The sequence below is a fragment of the Ranitomeya variabilis genome, chromosome 4 (genome assembly GCF_051348905.1).
Source record: "Ranitomeya variabilis isolate aRanVar5 chromosome 4, aRanVar5.hap1, whole genome shotgun sequence".
Taxonomy (NCBI): domain Eukaryota; kingdom Metazoa; phylum Chordata; class Amphibia; order Anura; family Dendrobatidae; genus Ranitomeya; species Ranitomeya variabilis.
The window spans coordinates 653469245-653487895 of record NC_135235.1 but is presented as its reverse complement, the minus strand read 5'-3'; the positions used below and the strand labels follow the sequence as shown (position 1 = coordinate 653487895).

Genomic DNA, 18651 nt, shown 5'->3' with positions numbered 1-18651 from the left:
ATGAAGAAAAATGTAATTGCAGGAAATTAATCAAGCTTCCCACTCTCTCCCTAACGACGTCCACGGCTGCACCCACAGCAGCCACGGCGGCTAAAAGAGGAAGTAGTCCATATGCCAGAATCTGGATGCCTAAAGTCCCTTCGGCGGGGCACCTACCTAGTGCTGGTTCCCGTTTCACTGCTCGTGGGTTCGGGGCAGCAGTCTTTTCCCCTCCTGGGGTTTGGTCAGCTCCCCACAGGGGAGCACGTCCTGCCGTAGGCAAACCTCCCCCAGCTCCAATTGAGGAGCAGGAACTTCCTGCTCCTTTCTGGGACTGTTAACCCAACCCCCTGAGTTAACCCCTTCTGTCCCTGTCTCTAACATACAGGCAAATACCATAATGAACATTATCAAACATTTCTAACACAGCTCAGAACATAGGAATAAAAAGGCAATACATTAATACACAAAGCATAAAAAATACAGACATTACGAAACGGGTACACCATCCGGGTACCACGTATGGGCCAAGCACATGGGAGAGAGAGAGAAGTAAAGAGGTTCTCCACCACCTCCTTACGCATTTTCCATAGACTACACTATATTACAAACCTTGTTGTCATCTGCAAAAATAGAAACCAAACTATTCATCCAGTCTTCTTTATAATAAAAATAAGTTGAATAATATTGATATCAGCACTGAACCTTGGGGTCACCAAGTACAACCGGGAGATCATTCAGAGTAGCAGTCATTCACTACAAGTCTCTTGATGCGGTCTTGGAGCCAGTTTTCAATCTGATTACAAAACTTACTTTGTAAGCCTATAGACCTTAATTTACTCATCAGGCATTTATGTGGACAGTCTCAAATGTTTTTGCAAAGTACAAAAACGCTATATCCACAGCTACACCTCTGTCAAAGTATCTCCTTACCGCTTTATAAAGTTTTAAAAAGTTTTATAAAACTTATCAGTTTGACAACTTCTGTCCTTAGTAAAACAATGCCTGCTGTAACTTATAATGTTGTTTTGTATATATTTCCTCATATGATTCTCCCTAATATCTCAAGAAATTATATTTTAATAAGATTTTACTATTTCCTTTCTTCTTCTCATTTAGGTCTATACAATATTGGATCATCTAGAGAATTTTACTGATTGACCCATCACGGATGGATAAAAACAGGGAAAAGACAGCAGAGAGGATATTACACCTCACCCTAGAGATCCTGTTCCGGCTTACTGGAGAGGTGAGAGATTCTGGGGATGTCACATTACATCTTTCTTATCTATGGGAATAACAGATGGACAGAACTGGAGAGGTGAGGACTCTGGAAATGTCTGTAGTGAGGTTTATTAATGTGTCTCTCCATAACCAGGAATACACAGTAGTGAAGAAGACCTCTAGTGAGCGCTGTCAGGCCCCTGTATCTGAGGGATGGGAAAGAATGCTGAGCACAATCAAGGGGCCTCCACCTCACCCCCTGATACATGAGGACATCAATGACCAGAAGATCCTAGAACTCACTTACAAGATGATTGAGCTGCTGACTGGAGAGGTGACACTGTTAGGAATGCTGGGACATTATACAGTAATGCTTTGAAGGGATCGGGGTGATGATGGTATCATTGTATGTGTCAGGTTCCTATAAGGTTTCAGGATGTCACCATCTATTTCTCCACGGAGGAATGGGAGTATTTAGAAGGACACCAAGATCTGTACAAGGACATTATGATGGAGGTTCCCCAGCCCCTCACATCACCAGGTAATAGACAGGAATAAATATACATGGCCTCTATTTATCTGGATGTAAAGAATGAATTCAGTCCCTGTATGTGTTTCCTACAGTTCTATCCAATAAGAGGACAACACCAGAAAGATGTCCCTGTCCTCTTCTTCCACAGGAGTGTTCAGAAGAAAATTCCAGTGTTCCTCATGATCATCAGGTAGAGGTAGAGAAGGTATCATGAGATCTTCCCTATGATTTGTAGACTGTTGTAAAGGTCTTGTGTTCAGTCTTTTCATACTTGTTTGATGAGAATGGAGAAGATGACCGGATTAACGCTGATGATAGATGTGACTTCATCTGTCTGTAACTTTTACAATATTTCATTCAGGGTGAAAATCTGACCCACACTAATACTCCAGAGACATATGTGACAGATGAAGAGTGGTATAAAGTGGAAATTCCTACAGACGACTACTCAAGTGAGTAGTAATCACTAAATTCAGAGAAGTCACAGATTCTTCTCAGTCACTAATTGGTACCATTGTGTGTTATCTGTTGTGAGCTTTGTGATCTTTAAGGTTTCTCAGCTTTAGCTTAATTTCTCCAGCCAAAATACTTAATGAATATGGATGAATATATTGCTGTTCCATGTATGAGAAAAAATGAGAAATAGAAGAAAACAACCGCACTCAAAATATGCTTTTGCGTCATAAATGTGAAGATTTTAATAGGAACACCACAGTGACAAAATCAAAAGGTTGAGGTAACGTTTCGACCCTTACATGGGCCTTTATCAAACCTCACTGTAAAGATACAGAAAAAAATGTATTAGAAATCATAAACCACATATAAAAAAAACATATAAAAAACATAGAAATAAGCAACAGTCAACATATGCATATAATAATGCAAGAAGGGTGCGAGCAGGATGCCAGAAGTAGAGGGCGTACAAAATTAACAGGGATACCCATGTAGACAGAAATACTATATACAATATACACAATATGAAAATATATACAATATGTACAATAGATGCCCGGCCTATAGGATGAAAGCAAGAATCTAGGATGGAATGCTGCAAGGCAAAGGGGCGAGGGCAGAGAAAGTGGACAGCAATGCCTTTTTAGTACATGAAACATGGACCACATGGTACAGTAGATACTTGTAAAGTGTCAAGCTGAAACAAGCAAACGCTGGTATAAAACATGTATGCAAAGTGTAGAACATAACTGACCTTATAGGGTGGAGAACAGGGGAGGTGAGCAGTGTCAAGAGAGAACACAGCGGCTCCTGAGGGGGGTAAAGGGAGGAATGTCATATCACAGTAAAAAAAGGAGAAAAAGAGAGGACAAGCGAAAAAAGAGAGAAACAGAGGGAGAAACAGACCGGGTTGCCTGCAAAAATGCCATAAAAACAGAGCCATAGAGATATTGTAGATAGAAAGCGCACCTACCACTGGGACAAGAGGAACAAGAGTACATCCGGTATAGCACGGACAGGGGATGGGGTGCATGTAACGAAAATGGAGCATGTAAACAATGGAGCATGCGGTATAGAAAGTGCGGGAAGCGCATGAAGGAACCGTCGCATACAGTACCTGTGGGTCCTGAGGCAGGATGGTCGGCGGTGGTGTAGGCCATCATTGGTGGCAAGTGGAGTAAATAGATCAGGGGCAGGAAATGGGGCGGGGCAGAAAGAGGGAGAGCGCCTGGAGGTGACGTGTGACGCAGAGCAACAGGGGCGTATGGGAAATGGCACTTGCGCAGTGTGCGGGGGACCTAGATGGAACGCAAATCTAAAGAAAAAATGAGGGCACTCACCAGTCTTCACAACTTGAATCCTTTATTGATAATAAATCCAGATAAAATTCATGGCCGGGGGAGAGGGAGCCAAAGCTCGTGTGAGCAGGGGAAGACAAGGACAGAATATATTGCTGTGTTATAAATGATGAAATAAGGATATAAAAACAGAAATTAAATAGTAAAAATCCTTTAAAAATTCTAGCATAATATCTTCATAAGAACCTCACACAATTGTTATAACAGCAATTATTGGAGTTTGGATCATTAGAGCAGTTAATAATCCTTTAGAACAATATGTCACAGTATTCTTTAATACTTTAGGGGACCACAAACTGTTGCTGTTTATGAAGCAAATGAAACACAAAAATTGAGCTTAACTTGAGTTGGTACACATGCAGAGGTTAAACGCATGTTCACATTGGCCACAAAACATTAAACCCTACAAGAGAAAAAAAGTAAGCAAAAACCCTGATATAACTACGGTAAGTAAAAAAGCAAAAGTGCATTTAAATAACACAGAGTTTTTAGTAATACTGTTTTTTGATAAAAAAAAATAGCACAAAAGCCATCCCACCTCGTCAAGGTAACTCTGATCGGGACAGTCCTACACTGTCTAATATTAAAAAAAATAGTAAAAATCCTTTAAAAATTCTAGCATAATAGCTTTGAGTATAGATCTCAAGTATTTATTTATTTGTAAGTAACAGCAATCTGGTCACCACCACACAGACTCCTCACAGTCACTGCAAACAACACTATGTCCTAGAGACATAACTGAAGACTCTTCATCAGAACCTCACACAATTGTTATAACAGCAATTATTGGAGTTTGGATCATTAGAGCAGTTAATAATCCTTTAGAACAATATCTCACAGTATTCTTTAATACTTTAGGGGACCACAAACTGTTGCTGTTTATGAAACAAAGCCCATAACCTCTTGCAAGGTTTAGGCTGCAGGTGAAGACAAAGAGTTTTCTTAGACTCTACATCTCAGTCTGGCCAGTATCAAATGGAGATCCTGTGTCGTATGAGTAAAACTCTATTTCAAGAATTGTTGTGGAGCTGATAAATGTAGAAGCTTTACTATTGATAATAAGCCTAAAACTTTTCTTTACACTACAAAGGGGATATTAATCAGCCATATGACGACCAAGAAATCTCTTAGCTCTCAGAACCTCCTGACTAAAGATGAGTGGTTCTGCCAAGATTCAATACTGCCAAATCGTGTGAAATTTACTAGGAAATGTGATTTGTAGCAAATTTATTTGCGATGAATTCAGTGTCCCTTTTTAGGCTCTGGTGTCTGGCGAGACCATAGGACATAGTAAAGGTAAGATTTAGGAAAAACTCAACTAATACTCTCTTTGGCCACTGCTCGTTGTCCCTTGTATGTCCTTGGTGTCTCTTTGTGCTGCTGCCGTGCTCTGAAAACCCTGAGCTATATGCTATGTATGCTAGACCAGGATATCAGGCCATGACCAGGAGCAAGACATCCCTTTGCACGTGTATCATATAAGGAATAAGCGTAAGAACATTCCAGGCTAAATTGAGGCCACATGTCCTAGCCTAGAGTGTGCATTGGAAGGTCATGGCACACTTTGATGTCACGCGGCTGCAATGTTATGACGCAAATGTGCAGAGACTTTCCAGGCCTAGGCTAAAATTTCCAGCCAAGTGTAAAGAAGTCTGGTATTAGCTTGCACCTGCAATAAGAAGTGCTGACGACCATAAGGGAGACGCAGCAGGCAGCGGATGTGTCCACAGAGGTGAGAGGTGATGTGATTATTAATTTTCAATTTGTTTTTTTAACCTTTTGTATGCCCTCTACAGTTTAACAAAATTACAGTCAGATGGCCACCCTTATGCTGAATTCACTAGGAGCAAATTAAAAATAAATGCTTTCTGGAGAGCACAAATTTTTGAAAAATGTATTATATACATATGTATGAGTATAAAGGGATGTTTCCAAGCTTTGTATTACAATTTGTATTCAGAAACTTGTCATTGCTTCAAAAAATGTAAACTTATGGTTACAAGAGCAATAGGAAATGCCTTAATAACCCAATTAATAACAACGCTACATGATATTACATAGTGTTTTAGCAGAAGTTTTTCACATGCATTTGTGCCTTCTACTGAGTTTCAATTCTTCTACATGTCATGCAATTTGTATGGAAATGTTTATATACAAATATTAAAATGTAAACATGAATATTAAAACTCAAATGTATAAAAATCCATTTTTCATCTTGACAGGTGACTGTATCAGAACATGTGTGATATCTTCTGATTTTAAAGCAGATGATCATGGAATCAAACAAGAAGCAGATGAAGAGTATGCCATTATTGAAGTTATACCGTCAGCCCTTCACAGTGAAGATCTATCATCTGATCCTTTTCAACAGGACCGATATTCTGATGCATTACAGACTGTTAAGGAAAATAACCAAACAGATGATGAACATGAAAGATCTCAAGAAGGAGAAAATGTCTTTGAATGTCTAAAATGTGGAAAATGTTACGTAGACATATCTCACCTTGTTAAACCTATGAAAAGTCATACAGAAGGAAAGGAATTTCCATGTTCACAATGTGAGAAATTTTATACATGGAAATCTTATAATCGTGAACATCGAAAAACTCAAATTGGGCAGAAATCATTTTCATGTTCTATTTGCAGGAAATGTTTTACAGAGAAATCGCATCTTATTACATATGAGAGAAGTCAAACTGGGGAAAAGCGGTACTCCTGTTTAGAGTGTGGGGCGTGTTTTAACTGTCCATCGCATTTTATTAGACATGAGAGAAGTCACAGTGGGGAAAAACCATTTGCCTGTTTAGAATGTGGGAAATTTTTTTCTCGAAAATCAAGTCTTGTTGACCATCAAAAAACTCACACCGGGGAGAAGCCATTTTCATGCTCAGAATGTGGGAAATGTTTTAAAAAAAGGTCAGATCTTGCTACACATGAGAAAATTCACACTGGGGAAAAACCATTCTTATGCACAGAATGTGGGAAATGTTTTATCCGAAAATCACATCTTGTTGTACATCAGAAGCGTCATACAGGGGAGAAGCCATATCCATGTTTAGAATGTGGGAAACGTTTTTCTCAGAAAGTAAATCTTGTTGACCATGAAAAAACTCACACAGGAGAGAAGCCATTTTCATGCTCAGAATGTGGGAAATGTTTTTCTCGGAAGCCAAATCTTGTTGATCATCAAAAAATTCACAGAGAGGAGAAGCCATTTTCATGTTTAGAATGTGGGAAAAGTTTTAAACACAAGTCAGGTCTTGTTACACATCGGAGAAGTCACACAGGAGAGAAGCCACCTCTTGACCATCAAAACATGGGAGATTCCATATTCATGTCCTGAATGTGGTAAATGTTTTACAGAAACAGTTATCAGAGCAGTTCGGGGTGGATAACAGAGAAGAGCGCTCCTAAATAAAGAAGCTTATTGGATATTAATGTTTAAATCTACCCACCTGACTGGTCTTGAACATTGGTTAGATTTAATACTATATTATCTCCTTTTTATTTCTAATATATGTGTACGCGTGATTTTGTATTTTTATAATCAATTGCATGGATTTTATATTGTAGCATTTTACGTCATATATAGGAAGTACAGGCATGAGTCCATAATTGTCACTAGTTTTAAAAGGATTGTATATTCATTTCATAAATTGTGGGCAAAGAATAAGGGCCCCGAGGTCAGATACGTGTCAGCCCAAACGTGATTTATTTTTCTTTTCTCTATACTAATTTTGTTCATGTCTGTAATCAGCTGCCATTTAATAAATAAAGAACAAATAATTTTTTTTAAAGGAATGTTGTGCTGCTTTTTAGACGAGTTACAAGTTCTGGGTGTAGCCACATACAAGCTGTGGTGAGTCGATTCTCTTTATATGACTGCACCTTGTACAATCCAAAGAATAGAGAAGCAAGCTGTGTGTGCTACATTGGAAAAGTAAATTGGACAGCAATATAAGGAAGGCTCAAGTTGTGGTCCTACTTATTCTTCATTTCATCATCATCAATTAATGCAAATGTATATTTAATTCTGTATATTTTATTAATGTTTCATTGAGTGGGATGTAGACAGTAGCATTGTCCATTCTAAGCATTCAGGATTATGTGCAGAATGCCACATATAAAATAGACTATCAGGGTACATTTATATTACATACATGGTCTATGTGTACAATTATGAATATCATTGTGAGGTATATCATCAGTTTATCTAGTTGGGATATATGGCTGAGCTTACAAGTTGAGCTCTATATGCTGGAGAGGCAGTAGAGCAGGGCCATTCAGCAGAGCCGACAGTGTTATGTGAGGAGAAGAGCTGATAGAAGGGTTTATAATGTGACATAGCTAAACTCGGTTGTGCTGCCCCTCTTCTTCACACCAACCTTATTTGAAAGGTGTGAGTCTTCTGTACTATATACCCAACACTGTTTAATCATGCAGGAGGTGAGACGAGGAGATCAGAGCTGTAACCTTACATCTCACATACTGAGAAGCTTAAGTTATTGTTAGAGTGTTCTCTCTCTAGTATGTTGCTGCCTACTTATGACTGGAAGCTCATACAGGCAGAAGATGTACACGCTCCCAGTCAAAAATGACACCTAAAACACGTAAAAACAGTTAACTCACAAGTTACCACTACTTTCATAATATGTTAGAATGTTAGATTGGAAGGGACCTCAAGGGTTATCGTGTCCAACCCCCTGCTCAATGCAGGATTCATTAAACAATCTGTCCAGCCTCTATTTGAAGAATATGTCTCTAAAACAACATAGGGTGAGGGTAAAACAGTGTGGAAGTAATGTATTGAACCACCAATAAACAACAGTATATAGAACAGTCCCAGCAAAAAACCCAAGATAGTGCAAATTACAGTCTTAGGCTACTTTCACACTAGCGTTAACTGCATTCCGTCACAATGCGTCGTTTTGCCGAAAAAACGCATCCTGCAAAAGTGTTTGCAGGATGCGTTTTTTCACCATTGATTAACATTAAGTGACGCATTGTGACGGATTGCCACACGTCGCACCCGTCGTGCAGTGGCGGACCGTCGGGAGCAAAAAACGCTACATGTAACGTTTTTTGCTCACGACGGTCCGCTTTTCCGACCGCGCATGCGCGGCCGGAACTCCGCCCCCACCTCCCCGCACTTCCCCGCACCTCACAATGGGGCAGCGGATGCGCTGGAAAAATGCATCCGCTGCCCCCGTTGTGCGGCGGAGACAATGCTAGCGTCGGGAACGTCGGCCCGACGCACAGCGACGGAACGAGCCCGACGCTAGTGTGAAAGTAGCCTTACTCTTCTGCTGACTCACCAGGATTAGAGCTGCTTCCAGGGCCGAATACTCCCACCAGTGATGCCCCACTTTTGGAGGGACCCCACAAAGAGGAGGTAGTGACAAGCTTAGGAAGCTAACCAAGAGAAGTGAGGTGACCTGATTGTCCCAACCTGGATTCTTCAAGACACTCTGGGGGTTCATTGCTTGTCAATCAAGCATATCTGTGCTATTCCGGCTGGGGCCATGGTCCTCTAAGCTAACATCCTGTAGACTCTCTTGGAACAGAGGCAAAGTCTCCTTAGATCATTCACATTTGTCCTTCAAGCCGTCATTCACAGGTCAAAGGGCAGGTGGAATGAGGTTAACACGCATTGTTTGATTATTTATAGTTTATCCTTCAATGTTTGCAAGTCAACAAACTGCATGGCCCGATACAATGTGTAATCAAAATATTAGTAAACATCATTGCTCAGTGATCCTGCATCCCTCATTTGCAAATAAAACAGTACAATAAACACTAGGAGCTGATAGAACAGGTAAACCATTCATCCATTTAAAAATACCAATTCAACTTACACAAAGAGTCAATATTTCAGACAACAGTCTGATTCTGGGACTGCAGAATTTATGTCTGGCATAATTAAGAAGAAATGCTGTGTCGTCACACAAACTAAAAAAGTTTTATTACACAGTGCAGCCATTGTTACGTTGTGTGTCTGGCTCAATATCTATTAAAAAATGGTGAAAGGCCTTCTTTACATCAATTTTTTTGTAGCAAGTGTCAGGTCTTCTATAAAAATTATCTTCAGCATAAAAAAGAACTAGGAGTCCTGGGAGTGATGGTTGTCACATCTATCAGAGGCCGCAGGCTCAGAAATGGTTCTCTCAGACAGACTTGGCACAAGCCACTCGGTCTGGCAGATTCCAGTGTAACCTTGACCCCACCATTGAACCCCTCTACATTTATCTGGTCTTACAATGGGGTCCAATAGATTGTCAAAAGGTCTGCCGACCAGAGGAACAAACCAAAGGCAGGAAGGATTACTAAGCAGGGTCAAAAACAAAAGTCAACATCAGGGACAAAATCGTACAACAAGTGGGTTGTCAAATGTCCAGCTGAGGTCAAAGAGTGTGAATAATAAGGAAAACACATGAGCACAGTAGAGTGGTATATACTAGGACTATTGTCAAAATGGGAACTGATTCTCAGGGGTTTAAATAGTGAACAGCCCCACCAGGTACTGAGAACTGGTTCTCAGGGGTTTAAATAGTGACCAGCCCCACCCAGTACAGACAGCAGGAAGAAATACAACCTAACAGAATTTAACCCCATAGCTTCTGGACTGGCCAGAGCCACAAATCTCAGGAATAAAACAGGGCTATTAAATAGCCACTCAGCATCAACCGATGAGTGAAGCAGGAATAGAGAGGACATGCACAATAGTATGACCACCACAAAGTTGTGGAAGTGATTGTATGACCACCACAGAGCCCTGATATCAACATTATCAAGTCTGTCTGTGATACACAGATGGATTTGCGCAAGTCTACAGCCACCAAAGAATTGTGCTTAGTTTTCAAAGTTGTTTGGAACAACCTCTCTGCCATGTTCTTCCAAATATTGCATGCAAAAGTAAATAACAGAATTGATTTGATGCTTTTTTTTTTTAAGACAAAGGGTGGCTAGATCAAATATTGAGTTGCTTTAGATATTCATTTTTTTTCTTTGCACTTTGTCAATTGATAAAATTAAGCTATTTACACTTTTTAGCATTTTTTTCACACCTTCCTAAAACTTTTGCACATTACCAAAGTTGATGCCACAGTTGACCATACTAACAATTTTTGTAATGTCTTCAAAAGGCCTCAATAGACAACACAAGTCTCTTGTCAACTGACAAGGGCAGATATTAAACTAATACAAGCTACAATTACACTGCTGTGATGATCACTCATTGCTTTATGCTGTTTGTATGGACACTCTAACATATGCAGCACTAAACTCCATCATTTGTGAGCTAGCGCTCCCTGAGTGCGTTGGGGGACACTCACTGGGCAACACGGGATTAAAACACTCAGGCACGGTCTCTCACAAAAACAGTCTATTCTGGTTTATTTAAACTCATAAACCGCATCACAAACAGTTCATTATATACATCAACAGAACACATTAACCACCGACAGTCTGTTCCAATGGCAGATACTTCTCTGCCCGTAACTCCCTTTACCTGGAGTTACCTTACAGGAGCTCCTGCTTCACACACTGACTACTGTCAGTCCTGGTTTCCAGGGAAGCTGCCGAACTGGGATAACTGTCCTTGTGACCAGAGCACTTCAGATAGTCCAGACCCACAGACGGAACTGTAGCTTCCCCAACACAGTAGCCATCACAGATTCTGCAGATACGGCCTTTCCGTGTGCTATTCAGGAAGTTCAGTCCCAGGAACTTCCAACACATAGGCCCTCAGTCCATGGCCTCACCATGTGCTTCCATGAATCCAGTCCACTCCAGGACATTCCAGCACTCTGACCATTCCAGGACCTCACACTGACAATTCTGGTCCATACACTCTGAACATGTGACCCAACCCTGGTCACATTATATACCTGTAACTGCCCCCATAGGTGGGAGGGGTGTGTGTGGTTAGTCAGTCCTGCCCAGCTCTCCAACTAACCCTGCTAGCCTCCCTTTTAACTATACAAATACTTGTGGGACTACAGGTCCCAGAACACCAATACTACAGGCTTACAGCGCAGACTCCCTGTGCGACACATACCGGCCATTTACAATCATGCCGGACACTGTTTCATTATCACTAGTGATGAGCGAGTGTACTCATTGCCGCTCGTCTGAGTATTTATGACTGCTCGGAGATTTAGTTTTCATCGCGACAGCTGAATGATTTACAGCTACTAGCCAGGCTGAGTACATGTGGGGGTTGCCTGGTTGCTAGGGAATCCCCACATGTAATCAAGCAGGCTAGTAGCCGTAAATCATTCAGCTGCCGCAATGAAAACTAAATCTCCGAGCAGTCATAAATACTTGGAGGTCACCCCAGCGTGCTCGGGAAAACCCGAGTAACGAGTACACTCACTAATCACTAATTATCATCATCACAGATACGCCTCCATGCGTATCCTGAGGAGCACATACAGAGCCCCCTGGCTGTAACATGGGTCACTGCATCACACATCTTACAAATCCAGCAGCACTTAGACACACTATTCAGTTTCTGCAAAGCCTTGAGGGAATAATTCATCATGCAAGAACGGTTGAAATGGCCATAGGCACCATCTTATTTAAGAGGGTATATTTGTATGCAAAATATTTTGTGATCATATTCAGTACGTGAGTCATACATGGCACAAATATTACTTTATCCACACATAGTGCAGCCACAATGTTAGGTACATTGTCACTTACTACAATACCCAGTTCTATTTGATGAGGTACCATCCAGCGTTAGACTTTTGAATAGCACTATCTATTTTATCATAGAATGTACCAAAAAAATGGAAAAAATACAAATGGGATGAGATTATAAAAGAAAGTGCAATTCATAGTTACATGGGTTGCAAAAAGAGCTAGGTCCGTCAAGTTCAACCTTTCTCCATCAATTTTGACACTAAATTTATAACCCACAATGTTATGTGTATTGAGTAGAGATGAGCGAACATCATTGGCTCCCTCCTTATTCAGCAAGCTATAGCGCTTACCGAAGAAGCTGCATTGGGAATCCGGATACCTGGAGCGCTCCCGATAATCAGCTGTTCTGCGCCATAGCTGCATCTGTCGCAGCTGTGTGACAGTCGCAACACATGCATGGAGAACCTGTGTGTTGTCACACAGCCACGACACATGCAGCTGCGGTACCGAACAGCTTCTTTGGTAAGCACTATAGCTTGCAAATAATGAGGGCGCTGATGATGTTCGCTCATCTCTAGTATTGAGATGTGTGAATGTGCTCGGTGAAACTTGGATATCACTTGAGTATCTGGGTGCTAAGATGTGCTTGGCATTCGACGAGCATTGGCTGGTGCTTGGTTTTGAAACTCAAATCCCTGCCCCGCATGTTTGGCGCCCTGTTACATAGCCAATAAGAATGCAGGGATTGCCTGCTAGTCACTGTAATGTCATAGCCATCTTGGTAGTGGTATTACTGTGATTGGCTGGCTGCTTTACCTCATCATAGGTTATAAAAGGACTGGCGACGCAGTGCTTGGCTCACTGACACCAATGCACAGCTTAGGGACAGTTATTCAGGCCTGTGTGTGCACAGTTTAATCAGAGTCCTCTAGTGTCGATAGCGGTGCTGATGCTGAATCATCATATTAACAGTCCTTCTGAAGGCTAATGTTGTGCTTTGCTGTTTGTGTTACATACATTCTGCATTTAGCCTAGGGATAGTTGCATGAACATGGAGACTGGCAGAATACAGGGTCTAGGCAGGTCTTAGGGCTTCGCAGTCTGTTGCTATAGATACACTGCTCAAAAAACAAAAGGAACACTAAAATACCACATTCAAATCTTTATTCATTACATAGTGTAATGCGTTGAGAACAATAAAACATGAAAATGATCAATGTAAATCAAATCAAAATTAATATCCCATGGAGGTCTGGATTTGGAATGATACCTAAAATCAAAGTAGAAAATCAAATTATATGCTGATCCAACTTCAGTGGAAATGTCTCAAGATAAGGAAATAATGCTCAGTAGTATGTGTGACCTCTGTCACGTCTGTCTCATGTGCTCAGAGTTATCCTGCTCTCTTCTGTGAAGAGCATAGGGCGTCAATGTCAAATCTGATAGTCTTTGTGTTCTCTGGCATATGCCATTCGCCTTTCATGGTGTTGGGCTGTAACACCCACTTGTGGACGTTGTGCTCTAATACCACCCTCATGGAGTCTGTTTCTGACAGTTTCAGCAGACACATGGATGTTAGTGGCCTGCTGAAGGTCATTTTGCATGGCTCTGGCACTGCTCCTCCTGTTCCTCCTTGCATAAAGGAGGAGGTAGCGGTCTTGCTGCTGGAATGTTGCCCTCCTACGCCCCCTCCAAGTCTCCTGCTGTACTGGCATGTCTCCTGGTATCTGCTCCATGCTCTGGGCACTGTGCTGATAGACACAGCTATACTTCTTGTCACAGCTTGCATTGATGTGGCATCCTGGATGAGCTGCACTACCTAAGTAGCTTATGTGGGTTGTAGACACTGCCTCATGCTACTGTAGGGCTGAGAGCAATGACAAAATGCAAAAGTAACCAAAACAACAGCCAAAAAGGATAAGAACAGAGAAATGGTCTGAGGTCACCACATGCAGAACCACTCCTTTATAGGGCTTGTCTTGCTAATTGCCTATCACACTGGTCAACGCAATTTTTCTGGCAAAAGGTTTTAAAACATATTTTAAGTCAATTTTGGCTGCTGATTACGAATATGAACTCCGTTTTTGGCTATCACATCAGGATTTCGAGATATTTTAAATTTTTGATGAAAATTACTCCTATCTAATGTTTTATGATAAAAACACATGATTTTTGATACTACATTGTATATTTTTAATCAAGGAATAACAAAGATTACAAAGTCTATGTACAGCAAATCAAATATACTTACAGAATTAAACTACAAAATATAAAAACACATATATATGGCACACAGATGAATGACAAATGGCAGTTATTTGAACTTTCTTTTCTTGGCTGATCTGTGATGTACAGCTTCTGGGTTTTCTCTCATCAAGCTTCAGCAATAGTCAGCCATCATATGTGAGTCCCACCGGCCTTGATACCGTTCTTCCATTGTTTTAATGTCCTGATGAAAATGCTCCCCTTGTTCCTCGTTCACATCCCCGAGGTTCTATGGGAAAAAGTCCAAATGGCTGTGTAAATAGTGAATCTTGATACTCATTCTACATCCAAGATTTCGCAGACTCATTAATAGCTTTTCCACAATCTCTTCATAGTTGTCTGCTTTCTTATTCCCTAGAAAATTTTGCACCACATTACAAAATGCATTCCAAGCTCTTTCTTCTGTCTCATTCATTGATGTGATAAAATTTGGGTCTCTCATAACTGTTCTTATTTGAGGTCCATCAAATATTCCAGCCTTTTTCTTCTCTTCACTAAGACCAGGAAAAGTTGAACATATATAGTTAAAGCATTCTCCACTCTGATTGAGAGCTTTGACGAACTGCTTCATCAATCCAAGTTTTATGTGTAAGGGAGGAAAGACAATGTCCTTCCTATCCACTAGAGGATCATGGATGACATTCTTATCGCCAGATGCCAAACTCGCTGAGGCCATTCAGTTTTCACCCAATGCTCTGCTGTAGCTCTACTGTCCCAGTAGCACAGAAAACAAGGGTGTTATAATAAGAAATGGGAATTATGCATGTTCAAAGAAAACAATGATATTCTCACATTTATTGGAGACTAAATGAAAACTAAATTTACCTTAGTGAACCGTATAAACCGGCACTTTTCATACACTACTTATATTTATCATGGAATTCTTGAAAATGGGCTATATACCTGTAGCGCAAAAACGTGATGTGATAGAGACATTATAAGATCAGATTCAGCACCCTCAAATTAGTCTAAAACTGTTCTTAAAGTCCATGCCAGAAAAGTTTTTTTTGTTGTAGACCAGTGTCATTTCTATATATAAGCTGGGTAGCTGGGTACTAATCCAATAAGGAATAATAATAAATAGCAATTGGATAAAACTTAACCTTTTATAGGTTTATGTAAAATAGTCAAAAACAGACCACACAACAATACAAAATAGTAGAAAAAGAAGGAACCCTTTGGTGAGTGAACCCTGACAAACACAGAATGGAAAAAGAAAAAGAAATACTAAAAGCAAGCGTGTCTGACAGTACTATGAAATCGCTTAAACTATGCGTATGGTAAGGAACAATTCCATAGACATCCTACCACCTGCGCTCCATGTAGGATACGCTCAATTATCTAATGTATAATGGGCTGTGTCCCACTTCTCTAAAGGTAGTGCCATTATGCCCAAGGGCTATTGTCAATCTCTTATTGGCAATAAAGAGTGTAGTGAAATTGTACTACAATTGTTACCGATTCTATCTTATTATCAATGCGCATATATGGCGATAGAACATGAAAGTGATCATATATAGTAGGCACTAAACCCAATTGTCACACTGGGACACTGTACCTATAGGAAGCAGTGATACGACTGTAGTTCATTCAGCCCTAATGGTTGGACTGTCTTAAGATAGAAAATCCATCTACTTTCTTTTTGAAGGATAAGTTTGTCCCAGTCGCCTCCTCTAGTAGGTGGCAAAATTCTATCTATCCCCACAAAGGTGATTTTTTGGGGGTTACCCTGGTGGAAGGAATTCATGTGGGTTGCCACCGGGGTTTCTCTTTCATTCACAATATCTCGAAGATGTTCTCCCACCCTTTTTCGAAATTCCCTCTTTGTTTTGCCAACATACTCCAGCCCGCACTCACAGTTTGCTTTGTAGATAACGCCTTTTGTGCGACAGTTGATGAAGTGTCGAATGGAATAAGATCTACCTGTTACACTGCTTGAGAAGTTCTTCGTAGTTAATATGGAGGAACAGGCCTTACATCTGCCACATTTAAAACAACCCTTGATGTTATCTAGGCGTGAGTAAGATTACTTTTGGAATCATAGTGGCTATGAACCAGCCTGTCACCTAGAGACCTCCCTTTTCTGTACGTGATTTGCGGATAAGGGGAAACATGCTCTTTAATGTCCCTATCCATTAACAGAACCGGCCAGTGCTTTTTAAAGATGTCTCTAATGTCGTCTGCCCCATTACAATATTTGGTGATGAACCGAATGGTCATGTCACTCTCTGGCTTTGGTTTAGATACCAGTAAATCCTTCCTTTCCCTCTTTACAGTTTCTTTGTAGGCCCTTTTGTAGGCCCTCCCCTGATGAGTCCAATCGGACGAAACGCATCGGGAGACGCTCTGACTGTATGAGGGGCAAGCTCATCCTTTTTGAGAGATACGTTAACTCTCTCCAACTTTGGGTGAGATCCAACAGTTTACACAGGGGCTCTATGTTGCGGTATTTGCACATATTGATGCCCGAGGCTAACAGTGCCTGAAACAGAGAGATGGTGGCTGCACTGTGGTGACCAATAGGGACGCTCATGTTGAAAGTACACGGGGAAGCATGGTCCCGGAACGTTGGCAAAATAGTGATTTATTGTTCAGTCACATCATATTTGTATAGCCTCTCTTATGCTGCCAAAAAACCTCTGACAGTATTTATTGTACAATGGCGTTATATGGGGCTATAATGGCATTATCTGCACTTTATCTATGACTGAGTATGATCAGTTCAGGTTCTTTAGAAACTGACATTTTAGTGACAATTGGGTTTAGTGCCTACTATATATGATCACTTTCATGTTCTATTGCCATATATGCGCATTGATAATAAGATAGAATCGGTAACAATTGTAGTACAATTTCACTACACTCTTTATTGCCAATAAGAGATTGACAATAGCCCTTGGGCATAATGGCACTACCTTTAGAGAAGTGGGACACAGCCCATTATACATTAGATAATTGAGCGTATCCTACATGGAGCGCAGGTGGTAGGATGTCTATGGAATTGTTCCTTACCATACGCATAGTTTAAGCGATTTCATAGTACTGTCAGACACGCTTGCTTTTAGTATTTCTTTTTCCATTCTGTGTTTGTCAGGGTTCACTCACCAAAGGGTTCCTTCTTTTTCTACTATTTTGTATTGTTGTGTGGTCTGTTTTTGACTATTTTACATAAACCTATTAAAGGTTAAGTTTTATCCAATTGCTATTTATTATCAGTGTCATTTCTACCTGTTTTCTGTTCCATTTTCACTACAGCAGGAAAAATTGATTCCCAATCGGTGCTGCTTCATAACTGGACAGGTAGATTTCACAGAAGTGTGATTGAATTGGACTTACATTGTGTTGTTTAAATGTTCTCTTTATTTTTGCGAGCAGTGTATATAGCTGCTGCACGTGACCACATTATTTTTTTGGGGGGGTGAAAAAATTAACTATATTGTCATCCATAGAGTATTACAAACTATGTGTTACATCACATTGGTATAACACTCGAAAAAAAAGTTCAAACATTTTCTGGATTCAGTCATTCATCCATAGACTACTGCATACCTTGTTTTACATTTCAGTGGTATATACCACTACAAAAAACGTTCAAAAATTTTTCAGGATTGAATTTGTCATGCATAGAGTATTACTTGCTTTGTTTTACATTTTGGTGGTATATAATACTACACAACAGCTTTAATTTTTTTTCTGGATTGAATTAGTAATCCATTCAGTGTTACGTGATTAGTGGGCAACAAAGATGGCAGAATCTACCGAGCCTCCTTAGGGAGCGACTAGAGGAATATCAAAGCCAGACAGCTAGCGTGACAGCAGAGGTGGCTAGAGCCTGTGGTCCAGCGGAACCAGACGCTTTCCCAGAGCCAACAAGGCCTGAACCCAGGCCGCAGCCTTCATCGCCGGGGTTCTTGCGGACTTCGCATGGGTGAGCCAGGATCCAGAAACTGGGGAGTAGACTGCGGGGCCTTGGCTGGTCTGAAAAGAGAAGGAGGCGAGCCAGGACCAGGGCTGGAGACATTCTAGCTGGCCCACTAGCCGCAAGGTACCAAGAGTTGGCATCCAGGGAGGAGGTCATTGCGCATGAACGACAGTGGAGATGGGGGTCCATAGAAGAGTTTGGGTTATATAAAGAGGACTTGAGGGCACTACAAATACTAAGGGGCTCACTGACTACACACTGGAAATAACTGC

General features: G+C 40.8%; 1 protein-coding gene across 1 annotated transcript in view; it reads left to right on the top strand.

The window, feature by feature from the left end:
* LOC143767048 (uncharacterized) overlaps window positions 1-7337 on the top strand; it is a 35164-nt gene extending 27827 nt beyond the window's left edge. The window contains exons 10-14 of the mRNA XM_077255069.1: window positions 1364-1537; window positions 1621-1744; window positions 1828-1940; window positions 2097-2187; window positions 5769-7337. Coding sequence (XP_077111184.1) covers window positions 1364-1537; window positions 1621-1744; window positions 1828-1940; window positions 2097-2187; window positions 5769-6889 — 1623 coding nt within the window. The 3' untranslated portion in view covers window positions 6890-7337. The remainder of the gene's footprint in view (window positions 1-1363; window positions 1538-1620; window positions 1745-1827; window positions 1941-2096; window positions 2188-5768) is intronic.
* The last annotated feature ends 11314 nt before the right edge of the window (window positions 7338-18651 follow it).